The 17,324-nt window shown below is 62.1% G+C and overlaps 1 protein-coding gene across 1 annotated transcript in view; it reads right to left on the minus strand.

Annotated features, from left to right (window-relative positions):
• Nucleotides 1-16,408, minus strand: part of CHD5 (chromodomain helicase DNA binding protein 5) — a 43,729-nt gene extending 27,321 nt beyond the window's left edge. Inside the window, 4 exon segments of the mRNA XM_030327453.1 lie at nucleotides 1,186-1,365; nucleotides 6,582-6,706; nucleotides 16,329-16,338; nucleotides 16,340-16,408. Of these exon segments, the coding sequence (XP_030183313.1) occupies nucleotides 1,186-1,365; nucleotides 6,582-6,706; nucleotides 16,329-16,338; nucleotides 16,340-16,408 (384 nt within the window).
• Nucleotides 16,409-17,324: the final 916 nt, after the last annotated feature.

The following is a 17,324-nucleotide window of genomic DNA, read 5'->3' on the forward strand; positions in this document are numbered from 1 at the left end:
CTGGCCTCCTAATCTCCCGTGTGGGACCCCCTCCCGTGGCTGACCTGCCCCCACGACACGCATCCATCCCTGGAGGCGGCGCCTCTGACCTTGCTCCCACAGCAGGAAGCAGAACGGCATGAGCGGGTGACATGGCTACAGGACAACCCTGGACCGTGCCCACAAGTTCACCTTTCAAGCTGTCAGCCCTCAGCTATTATCAGTCACAGATGACTCACAACACACCTGCCGACTAACGAAATCCCTCTGGGTGTCGGGACACCACGGTGCTTCCTAACTCGAGCCGTTGACAGCCACCATTTCTGCCTCACCCAACAGCCACTCCACTGATATTTACGGGGCACTTTTTTTTTTTTTTTTTAAACTCATGGCTAGCCCAAACTGAGTCTGGGTGCCGTAAGGGGAGAACAAAGGAAGCACAGTGCTCTGTCCGGGGTGGCTCACTGACCTCTGCCACTATCCCAGAACGGGGGGGGGGGGGGGGGGGGGGGGGGGGGGGGGCAGCGCCCTTCCCCTCCCCGAGGAGCCCTGCAGTGGCCTCGGGGACCCCAGGGGACGTGGCCTGGTTCACATCATTCTGCACACGCACAGAGACGCTGCTGTCCCCCAGGGAGAGCTGCAGGCCTGCCCCTGCAGCCGCCCTGACTCGTGCTCACTGGGACCCTCTCTGGGATGCCCTGGCGGCCAGAAATCCAGCGCACACGCTGAGCGCCAAAGCTCCCCCTGCCCGAAGTGGAGCTGTCCAGCGGCTTCTTGCTGGCAGAGGCTCCGTTTGTCGGTTTATTTTCCGAGAGTGCTCCAAGGGAGAGGCTCCGAACTGCAAGCTCAAGAGAGAACACCGCTCTCCTACTCCAGCAGGCGGAGGAGCAGAAAATTCCCGAGCAGGAGGCTACTTCTGAACGTCGGCCATCCTTACTTCAAATGTGTCCCCGGGACTTGGGGCACGGTGTTCCTCACACGCTTGTGTCCAACCTCCACGTGCAGGCACACGTACACGCGCATGTGCACACCCACACACCCATCCGCCCCCGACAGCCATGAGGGGCGGGGGAGCGGGGAGGAAGCTCTGGCCCTTTTCGCACAGGCGCCAGAAGGCAGAAGAACCGCCTTGAAGCCGCGGCCCCGTCCAGGCTGGCGGGTCCCCCGGTGGAGCCCAGGTCCCTGCAGCCGGGCCCCGGGGGTTACCTTCAGGCACCCATCATCGTTATCATCCTCGTCATCATCTTTCCTCTTTCGCTTGGCTTTTTTCTCCTTCTTGTCCTTGAGTTTCTTTTTCTTCTTCTTATTAGGGGAGTAGTCACTGCCCTCACTCTCCGACTTCTCTTCCAGATCTTCCTCATTTTCCGTCAGCTCGTCATTGCTCCCCTGGAAGAGAAAGGGGGGTGGTGACGGCAACAGGGGCCCCAAGAAAATCCAGAGTCCCGGGCAGCAGTACTGCTTTCTGGATCATTCAGCGTTCCTCTGCCCACAGCTCAGCACCAAGGCCCAGCCAGAGGGGCTGGCTCGGGGCAGCACTGGGCAAGGAAGGGCCTTGTCCCCAGTGCTGGGGCCACAGCAAATGGTGGAGGGTGCAGGGAAAGACGAGGCCTCGTGAAGCCACACTTCCCCTCCTGGGGAATCCGGGGTAGCCTGCTTGGACTGCCCTGGGGTGAGGGCTCAGGCTCTGCGTCCATCAAAATCAGGTTTCTCTGGACTTTAGGATTTAACGAGTGTTTGGTGAGAGTGCCCGGATCCAGGAATTTGGACAGGACGTGATGTCCAGAGCCAAAATACAAAGCGCACCAGCAAACGGGCGGGTGAAGAGCCAGGGGTGTGAGCCAGCACCCAACCTCTGTTGGAGCCGCGTGCATCCTATGGAGCTGCGTGCGTCAGGTGAAACCTGTAATTAATGTAGCACGCACATCCCAGTTTCATCTGTCCGTGGGCTCTCCAGAAGCTGCTATGGCACGAGCCCACCTTCTCCACCACCCCCACCCTGGCCGTTTCGCCTCGATATGAGACAAGGTAATTTAGGCAGCTCTTAAGCTTGGCTTCCTTGATTTAGTTTCCCCCGTCTGTACAGGCAGAAAATGGCCCATTTATATGGAGATAAGGGCGTTTACAGCCAGAGCATCCCCACCAGAAAGGCACTGCCCCTCCGAGAAGGCTGTTTACTCTGAGAAAGCTGTTTACTCTCCGCCTTTCCAGATGCAAGTGCACTGGCAAAGCCCTTCCCAGCCCCCTCCTGGCCTGGGTCTGCAGGAGAGGCTGGGCACTGACGTTCCAATTACCAGCGCGGGGCTTGTCATTTTCGAGCTGGCTGTTTACTGTTTTCAAGGTGAGCAAAGAGAGGCACGGAAAAGATGAGGAGAGAACTGGAGAGGTGAAAAATGAGCTTGAGAAACAGCACGGGGGGGTGGGGGTGGGGAGGCCTAAGAGAAGGTGCGGAGGGGGTCGGAAAGGAGAGGAGGAAGGAGAGCAGGTGGGAGAAGGGAAGCGGGGGGAGCAAGGGTAGGGGTCTGTCTGGAGGCTCTTGGGAGGGCCCAACCTGATCTCTGCCCCTTCCAGGCACCCTGTAAAGAGCTAAGAGTCTTTTCCCAGGAGGAAGGCTCTTCCCAAGATACAGCTGGGAAAGGACTCCCCCACGGGCTCCCTGCACTTCCCAACTCTCTCCCACTGGGATCCCTGCTCCCAAACCTTTTATGCTCATTAAGCCGCTGAGTCAGTCTGCTGGCTGGCGGGTGCCAGACAGCAGGGCCTCTGCGCCTTTCCGGAACTGGGTGTTTCCCAGAATACTGACTCGCCATGCGCCATGCAGGGCCGAGGGGCAAAGCCGGTCCTGGCTGCTGGTGCTCCCAGGGCAGATGCCAATGCAGAGCCCTGGGACCACAGCTCCCAGCTCTGCCACAGTCCTTTGGAGAAGCAGAGGTCAGATAGGGACATCAATTTTCCCCATGGGTGTAGAGTTCAGCCAGTTGCAAGAGACCACCCTTCCAGAGACCTGAGAGACAGGCTCTACCCCAGCCCTCACCCCAGCAAAGGTAAGGATGGAAGGAGGAGGCTGCCATGGATTTCAGCACCTCGGACAGAGGCTGTGGGGCTGTGGGGCTGCGGGGGGCGGGGCATGGGGCTGGTCCCCAAGCTGCCCTGGGGTGGACCCATGACTAATACCCACTCAGGTGAGACCCGAGTGGCCTGACCGTGGGTCCTGGGGCTCCCTAGGGAGGTTGCAGGACACAGAATGCCTAGGATCACTGTCCCTCGCTAGCACAGAACTAGGCAAGTCACTGCGGCCTGACCTCAGCTTCATCATCTGTGAAAGGGGGATTCAAGAGGAACAAAGGAGAGGGTGTGAGAGGGGGCTGTAACCATTTTGAAATGGGAGAGATCCAAGCACCCATGACTCCAACTCTGCTTGGAAGCCAGAGATGCAGGCCAGATGACAGACTTGAGGACATCACCAGCCTCACCCTTCTCATTTCTGCACGTGAGGACCCGGCTATGCCAAATGCAAAGCCAGTGTCTGCAGCTGGGTGGCAATTACAGAAGAGGCTGTTGTGGCAACACCCAAGGGTGCATGGACCTGGGCATCTGATGGGAAGCCAGCATTGCCAGGTCCAGGAGTGGCCAGCACAGCTCCAAATGTGGGGCCCAGAGGGAGCAGGCAGGAGGGAGGCAGGGAGGGAGGGAGTGGGGGAAAGCACCTCCAGCAGATTCCGCTGTCTGTGTGTGCCCTGGAGGCCAGGCCTGGCGCAAGGCCCCAAGCTGAGCACTGCCAGAGGGCTGGCCCAGCGTCCATTCCAGGGCTAAGTGGCACAGCAGGAGGGCCAAGATCCTCCTTGAGGAATGAGTTAGTGCTAAGGCAGGGCACATATGCCACTCATCAGTGCCCTAGTCGCCCCCCGGGGTGACAGCAGTGGTGGCAGGGAGAGGGGAGACTTCTCCCTCCACGGTCTACTTGCACTGGGGAAAGTTCTGTCAGAAAGAAAGCTCTGGTTCCCCAATTCTTCCGACTCACCACCTGTTCCTTCATCCTCCCCAGGCCGTGCCTTATTCCCCCAACCAAATGAAGTTCATGGTGCCTGGGCCCACCCCGACTTGCACCCCGATGTCATCCAGGCCCTCCTGCCTGCCCAGGGTGGGGTGGGGTGCTGGCTGAGGGTGGAGGTACAGGACAGGTCTTTGAAGACTGGTTTCCCACTGGCACAAGAAGCCTGCATCCACAGCCTATCTCTGCATCCAGCTGTGTGGCCCCTTCAAGACCCAGGCCTCCTGTTTCTTCCCCCAAAATCTTTCCTTGCAGAGAAACGGGCAAGAGGAAGGGCAGCAAGGGGTTCTGAAAACAATACAAAAAGGAGTGATCCATGAGCAGCACCAGCCAGTGGCGAGAAGGAAGGAGTGACCGAGAACCAGGGGTAGACCAGCCGGTTCAGTATCTTGGAACTTACAGAAGGGGTTTTGGGCCAAGCCATGTTCAGGGGAAGACACACAGGCACGGAGCGATAATGTCCTAATAAAGCCCGGAGCCAACCTCAGCCCCAAGCCATAGTGATGTGCGAACATCAGTATGACCGTCACAGTCAGGGCTTTGACCTTGATGCTGTCCTTGGGGCTGTGGCAGCCCCAGACATAACTACAGGGGAGACACCTGGTAGTGGAAGAATCTTAGTGGACTCGGAGTCCCCATCGGAATCCATCGACTGCCTTAATAAACACCACGCCCAGGCTGTGTGTGTGAGAAGCTGGGGGTAAGTGGGAGGGCTCCCTGCCCCGACCCCCCTGGCCCCCTGAGGGCACAGCAGGCCACCAATGCAGGCCCCGGGGACCCCAAGCAGGCAGTCCCCACCCGCCCTTCCTCTTCCCCAGCTCTGTGGATGCCTTTTATCCAGGCTTTCCATCTCCCTCTCCCTTCCTTCTGCGCCCAGCGCCCAGCGCACAACACACACGCCCCGCATCTCTCGATAAAGGAGGCATTTACACTCAAAAGGAAAGATTCAGAGAGTTGGTCATTCTCAATTTGGGGTCCTTCAAGATTGAGAGGGAAAAAGAAAGAATGAAATATGAGCCTTCCCATTCACGAGTGTTATAAACAGTTATAATTTAGCACTGAATAATTGGTTGCTATGGTAACCGCTGCAGTACAGGTTGAAATCATTTCTCCCTCCTGCGCTGGGTCTGACAAGGAGCTTCATCTACATATGCTCAGGTTCTGGCCGCAGCCCGGTTGTTTTATGTAAATCAGGATCCATGACTTGCTGCCTGTCCCCACCCCCCACCCCTGGCCAAAAAAAAAAAAAAAAATCCGCCGCCCCTCTTCTGCCTCCACCCACTGACTTATCTTGGAGCCATCAGGTTGGAGATGACGAGGAGCACAGGCTGAAATCCCCCTCCCCGTGTCCTGGGGACCCAGGCAGGCGGGTGGATGGGTGGGGGGCACATGGCCGCCAAGACACTGCTCTCTGGCTGCTTCACCCTGCTCTGGACTCTAGGATCTGACAGTCGGCCGAGCCAGGCTCTCAGGAGTACAGGGGAGGGGGCAGCAATGACCTAAGGGTCACCTTGGGGGCCTGCCAGGCAGCGGCTGGTCATGCACAGGCCTCCCATCCACCCGGCCCTCCGCCCCTTTTGAGAAGCAGAAGGAAGGAGAGAGGGTGAGGAAGTGAGGGGTGGGAAGGGGGTGGGAAATGAGGCTGAAGGAGAAGGAGAGGTGGAGAGAAGGGAGAGGGAGGGAGAGAGAGGGTGAGGCAGAGGCCAAGCTCAGGCCTAAACAGCGGAGGGAGACGGAGACCGGCCTGGACAAACGCAAACATATGAAAGCGGGTCCAGAGGAAGAAGGGAGGGCGAGACCCGAGGGAGCGGCAGTGGGTATGGGGGAGGCAAGCGCCAGCCTTCCCAGGCTCTGAAGGCCCCTCGCCCCTCCAGCCGCCGAACTACCCCCCCAGCCCTGCCCCAGCCTCACCACTGCAAAGACACTGCCCACCTCCAGCCTCCTTCCTGGCCTGGGGTTGGGGGAGGGGGGGTTCCTGCTGCACCCTGTGCCCGGGAGGGAGAGAGAGAATTCAGCCCTGCCTGGGGCACCTCTGGTGGTCTTTCATCTGCACTTGGGGACCAGGAAGACTCAACCTAAAAGCCTGCGACCAAGGAACAGAGAGCATCGGGCCTCCCACCCAGGTCTGCTGCCCATGAAAGCAGCTGGGGGGGGGTGGGGGGGCATGTGCAGGAAGCACGAGGCCCCAGGATCCTAGATTCCACCTCCCCGGACATCGTCCACAGAGCCTCAGGTATTGTGGGGTGAGGGCAGTGGCCGCGGCCAGGATGGGGGTCGGTCCCTGCATCCCGGCATCCTACCAGCCCCAAACCACCAGTGCTCTGGGACATACAGACCACGACCCTGGCTCATCCCGTTTATGAGGACAGGGCATTTCAGACCCGGCCTGTGAAGCTCTATACACACTGTTTTTGGTGCCTCGCACTCAAACCCAGCTCTCAGGACACCGCCCTGGAAGGTTCTCCGCAGGCCCAGGCAGAGCAGCCAAGACCCCCTTGGGGCCCTGACCCACCCCCAGCCACCCCGACCCCGGCAGGACCACCCACCCACGCACCTCCTTCTTCTTCCGTTTCCCTTTGGACCTGTTCTCCTTGAGCTTCTTGGATTTCTTCTTCTTGGGAAGGCCCACAGGCTCCTCAGGGAAGCAGTCATCGAAGCCCCCAAGACCATCTTCTTCTTCTGGAGGAGTAAGAAGTAGGAGGGGGTTACTCCGCCTCTTCCCTCAGGGTGGCCCCCAGGGACGCAGAGGAAGAGGCAGGGCCCAGTGAGACGGGCAGCTCCACAGGCACCCACCTGCCGGGTCACGGCCACCTGCCAGGTCACGGCCACCGGCCTCCCCAGCACCCACCCCTTCCCTGCAGACCTTGCCCCTGCCCCAGGCTCCTCCCAAGACCTCAGAGCCACCCTCCCACACCTGGTGCATGGAGTCCCAGGCCTCAGGCAGGCTGTGCCCCATGTCCCCACTTCTCCAGACCTCTCCTCCCCTCACTGTAAAATGGGACCGTAAAGAACCCCCCCCCGATAGGATAGAACAGTGTTCTGAGCACAAGTGAGTGATTAATCATGAGTCCTCGTTGACACGACCTCCTCCAGGGCAGAAGCAGCCCCAGAGAATCACAAACCCCCTCCAGCTGGCCCCAGGGAGGGGTCGGGGCCTACCTGCGCCCTCCAGAGGCCCACAGTGTGGCCAGGAGACGGCTTGTGAATGCTGGATGGTGGGGACGCACGGGTCACATCACCCCAGGACCACGTGAAGCCACACAACAAGTGTCCGGAGTTGGGAGGGAGACCAACAAGGAGGAAGCCAGAACCCTCCCCTGATGAGGCTCGAAGACCACATCGTGTCTCCCGCCCGAACCGGCACGCGCACCCCCACGCGGTGCACACACCCCCAGTCACACATGCAGGATGCCAAGCACATTCCGGCTGGGCACCCAGGAAGACGTGAAATTCCACAGAGAGATGCTGCATCCGCCACACGTGGGCTTTCCACAAGCGGCCACGCTTCCCTCCCTCCCTCCCTCCCTCCCTCGTGAATTTAAAAGGCCAAGAGGGGAGCAGGACAGGTGTGTGCGCAGCGGGATATCTTTGAAGAAGCAGCTGGCTTCCAGCTTCATGCCACCCCTCCATCCCCACCCCTGCCAAAAAGGAGGGGGCTTGACATGTGGCCCCAGGGCCTCACTCCCACCCAGGAGATCAGCAGCGAGAAAAGGGCAGCGAGCCCCGAGTCCCCAGTTGGGGGGACGGAGAGTCAGACGTGGGCCATGAAGGGGACAGTGGCGAGGGTCCTCTTGGGAGCAAACAGCGACAAGAAACGAACCCCCCAGAGTAGAGATACATCCAGAAGGAAGCCACGGAGTGTCCAGAGTCCACAAAAGGGGTGCCGCATGCCAGCCCGGGGGCCTGAGCACCCCCAGTCAGGCTCTCCTACCCGCCCCCCTACCGCCAAGTGTGCCCAGGGGAGCAAAGAGAAGAGCCCCCTGGGATTCTGGCCGTGCGGGGGCTGGGGCGGGACACACGACAGGGGATCTCAGCCAGGGCGGGTCTGCCACCCCGTGACCCCGAGGAAGGTGCCCAGGGGACTCTCATCGGGAAAGACGATAGGGCGTCCCCACTGAAATAAGTTAATAGAAACAGAGCTCGCACCCACCCGGCCCAGGAAGCCTGGACCGCTTGGCGTGGCGTTTGACCCCACCAGCTGCTCGACATCAGATGCTCAGACACGCGTGTGCACACCCAGGACACACACACATCCGGCCTCCTGTCCTCCACATGGGTCTCCCTTCACCCCCTGCCTGGGACCCCAGTCCCCCAGAGTCCCCAGGGTCGTGTGGGTGCGGCTAGAGGGCACTGGTGACTCCAGTGGCCAAGCGGACGCCCTCCCACCCCGGTGCCCTACAGGACCCGTTCCCACACGCACCACCTCCCCACCAGGGGCAAGTGGAGGTTGCACCACTGTCTGGCCACCCGTCTGCCCCAAAGCCCCCCTCTGGGGTGGCCGGGGCCCCTGGAGTCCGCGGGGACAGGCAGCAGGGCAGGCCTGAGTCCTAGAGCCCTTCCCATCCCGCTGGGCAAACACGGGCGTGCAGAGAGGCAGACTCCAGGCAGGACCTCAAGCTGCTGCTCGTGGTCACCGTGCCAGCCGCCCCCGAGGGCCAGCTCAGCGGTCCTGGCTGGCACGGGGGGGGGGGGGGGGGCATAGCACACAGGGGAGAGCAGCAGGGGAGCCAGCCCAGGGCTGGGTTTGATGTGGGCCAGGTCTTGAGTGGAGCCAGGCCGAGGCAAGGCTGCACAAGCTGACCCTGTCCCGTTGTGTCCCTCTTAGCCCTGGCAGGGGAGGGGCAGGAATTTTTCAGACCGCTTGAAAACGCGCACGGGGACCCCCAGAGGCGTCCTGAAGTGGGGGGTCTGGAGGTAGTGACACAGATGTCCGTCGACACCTGCCCACCCCCACCTGCCCCCACCTCCTCTGGAGCCGCGGGGAGACTGCCTGGGCAGAGCCACCCCTGCACCCTTGCAGTGCCCAGCGCCAGTTATGTAACAGGCTCAGGCTGATGCAATCGGGAGGGGCTCTCTCTCCCTCCTGCCACCTCCCTGAGTCCCCTGTTCCCTCAGCAGGGTGGTCCCCAGCCCGGGAAGGCCAGCTCAGCACACAGTCACCGACTGGCCAAGTGGCCAGCAGAGCAGACAAGGGGATGAACAGGTGGCTGCGGGAGGTTATCTGCCCGGGGCGGAGGGCAGGGGGTCGGGGGATGCCCCACACTCCAGCCCTAATCCACGCCCAGAATGAGCCTCAGAGGACAAGGCCCCAGACCCTCTGCCCCTGGACAGAGCCCCTCCTCCACTCCCAGAAGACCTCACGGCCCAGGGCCATCTGCCTGATTAAACCCCTCCTCCAGGAAGGTTCCAGAGCTGGAGCACCAGGATCGGGGCCCCGCCCTGCCCACCCCCATCTCTGACAGACCCTTCCTCTCCCTGCACAGATTCTGGTAGCCCTGAGGACACCCCAGGGCTCAGCTCTGTGACATTCCCCGCCAACACCTCATGACTCCCCGGCACCCCAATCTCACCCCAGCCTCATCTCCCCGCCCTCCTTCTTCTGCAACATCAGGCGAGCTTCCGAAAGCCAGACCCTCCGAGTTATATCCAAGCACCCTTTCCTGGGCCCGTCTGCTGCTCCCCGAGCCCCCAGCCTTGTACCCTCCTCGGGGGGGATCCCACTCGCCCTGGGGTGAGGGTCCAGGAAAGACCAGCCCCAGGACTCCGTGCCCCGCCAGCTCCTTCCTGCCCTTCCTGGCAGCCCCCACAGCCCTCTGGGCCCGCCGGGCTGTGCCCTCCCGCACCAGCCCTGCCCCTCCAGGGCCGAGGCTCCATCGATCCAACTTGGGCTATAATTAGGACCCATTAGCCTTGTTATCTCTGCTACCTCCTGAGCTTCCAGGTCGGGAGCAGGCTGGGGGGCAGGGGAGGGGGCGGGGGGGGGGAATGCTGCTCCAGAGACAGAGAGACGGAGACAGGCAGCGGGGTGGAGACAGCGGGGCAAAGAGAGGTACGTCTGCTGCTTTTTCCTAAGCTCACCCACAGCCCTCTCACCAGTTCCCTGGGCACATGCTCCGGTGCCCCCCAGGCTGCCCTCACTGAGCCATTTAAGGCTGCAGCCCAGGCTAGCTGGGTGGGCCATTCTCGGGGTCACCCGGCGTAACAGTGCAAGTAACTACGTGCCACCTGACGCCACCTGCACTGGGCTTGAGGAAGGTCACATGTGCTAATTTGAACCAATTTGTCTACTCCACACAGGAACCCTGAGAGATGGTACTATTATTACCCCCGTTTGCAGATGAGGACACTGAGGCTCAGAGATCTCACGACTTACCCACATAGCTTCACAGCCAGCAGGTGGTACAGCCAGGAAGGAACTCAGACGGGTGGCTCCCACCACCATGCGTGGTCCTCACCCCGGCCCCTCTCCGGGCACCGGAGCCTCCCCCACCCCCCCACCCCCACTCCAGAATTCAGACTTTCCTCATATTTATTTAGCAAGGCCTTTGTGCCAAGCTCGGGCCTCACCCTGGGACCAAGGTGACTCAGATCAGCCCTTGGTCTGGAAGGTCCCACAGTGTCCCTCAGGGTCCCACAGGGTCAGAGCTGGTCCACACGCTCACCCCCCCAGCAGGTTATGCTTTGCCCAGCTCCTGCCCCCTCCTCTGGGCAAGAAGGCAGCCCCCCGGGGAGCTTTGCAAATGCAAGGTGATCAGATTATGGAGGGAAAAGTTAGGTCATCTGATCTGAGGATGGTCGAAGGATTCGGGGGCCCACGCCGGGTGCAGGGACAAAAGCTCCACTGCCAGGGTCCAGAAAGGCAGGCAAATCTGCCAGCGATGGGGACCCAGCTCAACGTCCACCATCGTCTCTGGGGCTTGGGGAGGAGGCTCCTTCTGTTCTCCACCCCCGACCCACCACCAGGCAGGGGACAAGAGCTGGTGGCCAGGGGAGTGCAGGCTTCCAGCTACCACCCCTTCCTGGCAGGTTGCCCCCAATCCCTTTCCAGATGAACCTACTTCTTCTTCATCCTTAGATGGGCCTCACGGCGCCGTTCTCATGGGGTGGAGACTTAGACGTCGTGAGACACACAGTAAGTGCTCAGTGACAGCAGGCGGAGCCCGGGGCCCCAAAGCGGGTGGCAGAGAGCAGGTCTCCAGTTTGGGCGTTGCCAAGCCAGGGGTTCCCAAGGCCACTCTGAGGCTAGCCAAGGGACAGGGCACCAAGACCAAGGTTCCCATCAGTCTTTGGAACACCCCCACACCACAGGCCCTCTGCTGATAATGGGGGGGGGGGGGGTCAGTACTCCTGTCCAAGAGAGGATTGATAATTTACTTATGACCTTTACCAAAACCTAGACATCACCTCACTGGCATCTCATCAAAGAGAGTGTCAGTTCTGAGCACTCTGGGCAGGCAAGCAGGGGGAAGAGGTGAAGCTTTTACCCTAAGGGACTGGGGACAGGAAGAGATCAAAGAAGAGAGGACAGGGACCCAGGGCAAGCAGGGACAGGACCCCATGCAAAGCCAGAGCACGGGCAGGTAGGAGGAAAGAGAGACAAGGAGGGAGAGGATAGAGAGACGCACCTGAGGGTCAGGGACAGACACGGACAAAACAGGGAAAGAGAGGGATAGCCAGAGAGAGAGAGAAGCAGAGGCAAGCACTCAGCGAAGACAGTGAGACAGACATGGGGACAGAGTGGGAAAAAGAGACAGGGAGAGAGAAATAAGGACAGAGCCAAAGGCAAGGCAGAAAGTCTCAAAAGTTGTACCTGCAAAAGCCCCAGAAAGTTAGACACCACATACTGTGTTCGGAGAAGATATTCAATAAATCTATGTTGGGGAGGCAGATGGATGGATGAAGGATGGATTGCGGATGGATGGATGGATGGATGGATGGATGGATGGATAGGATGGATGGATGAATAGATGGTGGATGGTAGATGGAGAGTGGGTAGGATGGATGGATGGCTAGATGATGGATGGACAGACAGATTGATGGATGGGCAGATGATGGCTGGATGGACAGATGAATGGATGGTGGATGGAGAATAGATAGGATGGATGGATGGATAATGGAAGGATGGATGGATGGATGAACAATGGGTAGGAGGGATGGATGGATAGATGGTGGATGGTGGATGGAGAATGAATAGGATGGATGGATGGATGGATGAAGGATGGACAGATACATGAATGGATGGTGGATGGATGGATGGATGGATGGACAGATGAATTGTGGATGGGTAGATGGAGAGTGGGTAGGATGGATGGATGGATGGATGGATGGATGGATGGATGGATGGTGGGTGGTGGGTGGTGGATGGAGAGTGGCTAGGATGGATGGATGATGTGGGCAGGATGGCTGGCTGGTGAGTGGTGGTTGTACGGCCGGTTGGCTGGTTTCATGGTTGGATAAACAGATGCTCGTGGGAAAGTGCACACATGGGTGGGTGGATTAATAGGAGGGCTGCTGACTGAATAAACGGACGAAATGATAGACAATTCGGAAGGAAGTGACTATCTCACAGGCCAAGGCACTGGGCAAAGCACGCTGGTCATTTTCCCTCCCTCCCCCCAGCAAATGGTATTACATACAGGCTCCGTGGGGCCCCCAAAACCCACATGTCCCCAGGGGGGGTGCAGTAAGCTAGGAAAGTATGAACCTTGGGAATCATGGCCATCACTCCTTCTTGGATCCTGGGCTCCAAGAAGCCTAAGATGCTCACATGACTGGGGTCAGCCCTGTGGGCATGGGGACACGGGCCAGTCAAGTGTCTTTGCGGCCAGAGTGGTCACACTGCTTGGCCAGCAGAGAGGCTGGGCTCACCAGCCCTGAAAAACCCACCCCTCTGGCTGTAAGTGATTGACTGGGGTTGAGCAGGCTGGGAACTTTAAAGGAAAAGGCCAGGGAGCCACTCCCTCTCTCCCTCCAGCCCCACCATGGTCTCACACTCCCAGCCCTCCTGCAGCCCAGGCCCCTGTGCCCCCCCCCCCCCAGCTAACTAGATGAGGGTGCAAGTCTCAGAAGCATTTCCTCGGGGAAGGTAGGTCAACTGCCCCCCTTTGGATGGTGCCAATTACAGCGGTCACAGTTTATGGGGCACCTATTATGTGCTGGGCACTGTGACCTAAATGTTCCACGTGCACTGTCTCACCAGCCCTCACAATAACCCTCTATGAGGTAGCTAGTGCCATATCCCCATTCCACAAGTGGGGACACCGAGGCACAGGGGCTGGGGAGTTTGCCCGGGGTCAGTCAGCTAACAAGCAGAGCCAGGCTGCACCTGACCCTTGAGCCCTCCGCTCTCCCGGCAGAATGTGGCAGCCGCCAGGGCCCGAGCCAGAAAGGCAGGGGACCCGCCCCGCCTCCTCCTGGACACAGGCTCGCCCACCTGCCTCGGTGCCAGAGCACTGGTGGCGCACAGCCCTGTGTGGGAAACGAACACGGCTGAGGGGGAGGGGAAGGTGAGGCACAATGGAAAGAAAGATTTGACAAGAGACGCGTCCAACCGCTGCAGATTTGAAAAATTAGCACCACTGCGCCCCACACACTGGCTCCTCCCCGCCAAAGCTGTGACATTTTAGAAGCAGCTGGCCCTAGGTCCGAGCGGGTCACAACCATGAGCCCAGGCCGAGGGCCACGGGGCAGCTGTAATGGAGGGCTAGGGGGCCAACTGGCTGGCACTTCAGGAGAGACACGAGGCCCGGGCTGAAGCCGACGCCGTGTCCAGACGCCAGGCGTGAGCTAGGGACTCCCAGCCCTCAGACGCTGAGACCACAGGCATCTCTTGAGCACCCAGGGTGCCGGGTGCCAAGCACGGCAGGTGATCAAAGGAGTCACCCTCCAGACGGGGAGCCCACTGACACAGAAGTAACCTGGTGCGGCCAAGAAAATAAAGCGTTAAAATGAAAAATAAAATTAAAATAAAATGGCCCCTGAGAGGGACAGGGGTGGGGCCGTGCTTGGGCCAGGCCCAAGGAGGGCCTCCCCGCGGAGACATTTGCGCATCCTGGGACTGACGTGTCAGCGAGGAGACCGCCATGAGCAGAGAAAAGAGCAGGTCAGACAGAGGTCACAGCCAGTACTCAAGGGCAGGACGGAGTCTGGAGTTGGAGGTGGCGTTCCAGAAGCATCCAGCAGCCCAGTGTGGCTGCGGCTGGGGAATGAGGGGGGAGACGAAGGTGGTATAGACCAGGAGCACATTGATCTACCCAAGCAGCGGGAGTCTGGGTCTGATCTGTGCTTACAAAGGTGACCCTGGCTGCTGAGGGAAGGGCGGTCAGGGAGGACTGCTTAGGAGGCTACGAAGTGGACCAGGACGGTGCCTGGGGCCAGGGACACAGAGAGGGAGCTGGGAGCTTGGGAATCACGTCTTGCTCAGGGCATCACGTCTTGCAGAAAGACGGGGCTGCAATCCCCAGGCCAGAGGGGCCCAGAGCAGGACCTCTTTCCTGCAGGGCCCCTGGGGACCACCTCACCCCTCCACCTCGCCCTGCCCCAGAGCAATGGGCACAAGCAGGGAGAACAGGTGGTGGGCAGGGGACTCTGACAAGGACCCAACCCCTCTGGCCCAAACAGAGTGAGGCAGGAGCCCATCAACCCTCCCCACGCTCTGAGCCCTAACACAACCAGGAAGAGGCAGAGTATGGGGGGAAAGGGAACAGGGGACCCCCCACCAGGGGTTCCGTAAAGTCCTGGAAATAGACCTGTTGGTGCAAGTTCAGCTGTCCACTGCCCCATCATTGCCACAAAGGGGCCCCGCCCCAAGCACCGTTGGGAATTACTGAGGAGGACAGCTTAGGGAGGTGCCCGCCTCCCGGGGAGAAAGCAGCCATGGGGTTTCAGTGCCTGTGCTGGGCCTCTGTGTTCCCTCCCAGAAAATGGGCCTAATTCCTTGCACCCAGGGGCAAAACAATGATTGTCCAAGCAGCCCCGCCCGTAAGGCGCCCCCTCACCCCCACTCCCCTAAGGCTGGCAGGCCCTTCGCAAACTTGGCCGGCGGTCTGAAAGGCAGAGTGAGGCCAGTCTCCCGTAGGAGCCCAGTCCGTGTTAAAGCAAGCCAACAAGTGGGGGGTGGGGAGGAGGCCCCCCCAGTGGGCGGGGCCACCTGGTGGGAATCCCCTCTCCAGGAAGCCTCCTAGCAGCCGGGGGAGCTGCTGCTTGCAGGGCCCTCCCCTTCCCGCCCCCTGCACACAAGAGTCTGGGGACCCGACGACGACGTGTAGAATGTCCCATCCACCCTCCCTGCAAGGCACTCTTGGGGCCAGACAGCACACTCTTGGGCTCGGGAGGGCCCCTGGGCCTCCCCCAAGTCTCTCGGGAGCCCAGAAAGGGCCATGGGCTTGGCGCCGGGCAGCTGAGAAGAGTCCACCAAAAGGGAGGGAGGGAGGGAGGCTGGCTGACAGGGTGAGGCCCTGCCCAGCTGTGCCAGGGGGAGAACCGTCCCAAACAAACGGTGAGCAGTTAACTAAAGGACGATCCAGCAAGGTTACCCCGGACGCACAAGCCCCGCTCATGCTGAACCCTGAGAGGGGCCCGCCAGGGCTGGGGCGGCGGCCCTGGGCGTCAGGCCCGTGGCCAAAGCTGGATGGGCTGGAGGCGCCGGCGGCCCGGGCAAAGTGTCAGGAGCGACGGCCCCAGCACCCCACGGCCGGGAAAGGGGAGCGGCAGTCAGTGCCCGAGCGCCCCGGCCCGGAGCCCTCGCGGGCCCGGGGGGTGGGGGAAGCCCGCCCCAGCCAAGGCGCTCGCCGGGTCCCCCAGCACAGCCGGTCCTCGAGCCGCTCCGGGCCCCACCCAGCGCGCCCCGGGGAGGGAGGGGGCCGAGGCGGGTGGCGGCCGGGTCCCGCCTGCCCCCGCGAGGCCAGAGGCGCGCGGCGCGGGTCCACAGCGCGGGGTGCGCGGCGCCGGGAGCCGAGCGCGATTCCCGCCCCCTTCAAGGGCACGCGGGGCTGAGCCGGCGGCGCCGCGCCCCCTCCCCGCCCGGGGGCGCCCAGCGCAGCCCCCCGCGCTCCTCCGCCCGCGCCCGGCCCGCGCCGCGGCCCGGGGTGCCCCCGACCGCACCCCGCCCTTGGCCCGCCCGCGCGCCGCGCCCCGGCGCCCGCCCGGCCCCCGCTCCTTGGCCGCGCGGCGCCAGCAGGGCGGGAGCGCAGCCCTGCGGCCCGGGCTCCCCTCCTGCGCGCCGCCGGTCCGGCCCCGGGCCCCCGCCGGGCCCCGCGCCCCGCGCCGCCCGGCCCCGGGCGCAGCCGGCGCCCCCTCTCACCTGACATCTCGGTCCTCGTTCTCCATCTCGTCCGCGAACAGCCGCGGCAGCTCCTCCTCGGTGCCCAGCGGGCCCCGCATGCCCGGCGCGGGGGGGAGGGGAGGTGGGCGCCCCCCCTCCCGCCGGGCGCGGTGCCAGCCTTAACCCGTGCGCGGCCGGACGGGCGCGCGCGGCGGGCGAGGCGGCCCTCGGCGAGAAGATGGCGGCCGCCTGCCCCCACCACCCCCCCAAACCTCACCCCCCCGTCTCGACCCCCCTTCCTCTCGGCCGCCCTCGCCCCGCTCCCCGCAAAGCCCGGGCCGCTCCGCCCACCTGCGCCCCGCAGCCCGAGTCCCCGCAGCCGGCCGAGGGTGGCGGCGGCAGCGCCGGCGGCACGGCGGGGGGGCGGCACACATGCCCGGATTGTGACGTCCAGTCTGTTGCTGTGGCAACCCCATCCCATCGTTCCGGCAGCGCGACTAGTTAACAGCCGAGAACAAGTTGGGGGGACTAGTCCTGAGCCCCGGGTGCAGGGGGGCGCACCCGGCGCTCCGGCAGGGGGAGCCGTCGAGGCGCCCGCGCGCCCAGGGACCCGACGGCCGAGCGGGGCCGCGGCGACTCGGCGAGCCAGCCGGGCCCGTTGGGAGGCGGGGAACTCGCCCCCCGCGCACCCCTGGAAGATCCGCCACCACCGTCACCGCCGCCCTGCCCCCCCGAGTCCCCAAGGGCGCAGGGGCGGGGTGCCCTGGGCGGCGAGCGTCGAGCTCCCGCACTTCCACTCACATGCACCGAGAACCTGGCTCGGCCCTTTGGAAGGAAGATCGGAAGAAAAATGTGTTCCGCACTTGGGGAAGGGTCGCTCTGGAGACCGGGTGCGATTCCTCCAGAAAAATGCATGCAGGCTGGCTCCTCCCTCACCCCATGGCACCACGCTCCCACCGCCCACGTGCCCTCTTCCAAAACGCCCCTCCAGGCGAGGTCCGGTCTAAACACCTCCAGAGCCCCTGGGGGTGGTGC

Source organism: Lynx canadensis, chromosome C1 (assembly GCF_007474595.2).
Source record: "Lynx canadensis isolate LIC74 chromosome C1, mLynCan4.pri.v2, whole genome shotgun sequence".
Lineage (NCBI taxonomy): Eukaryota > Metazoa > Chordata > Mammalia > Carnivora > Felidae > Lynx > Lynx canadensis.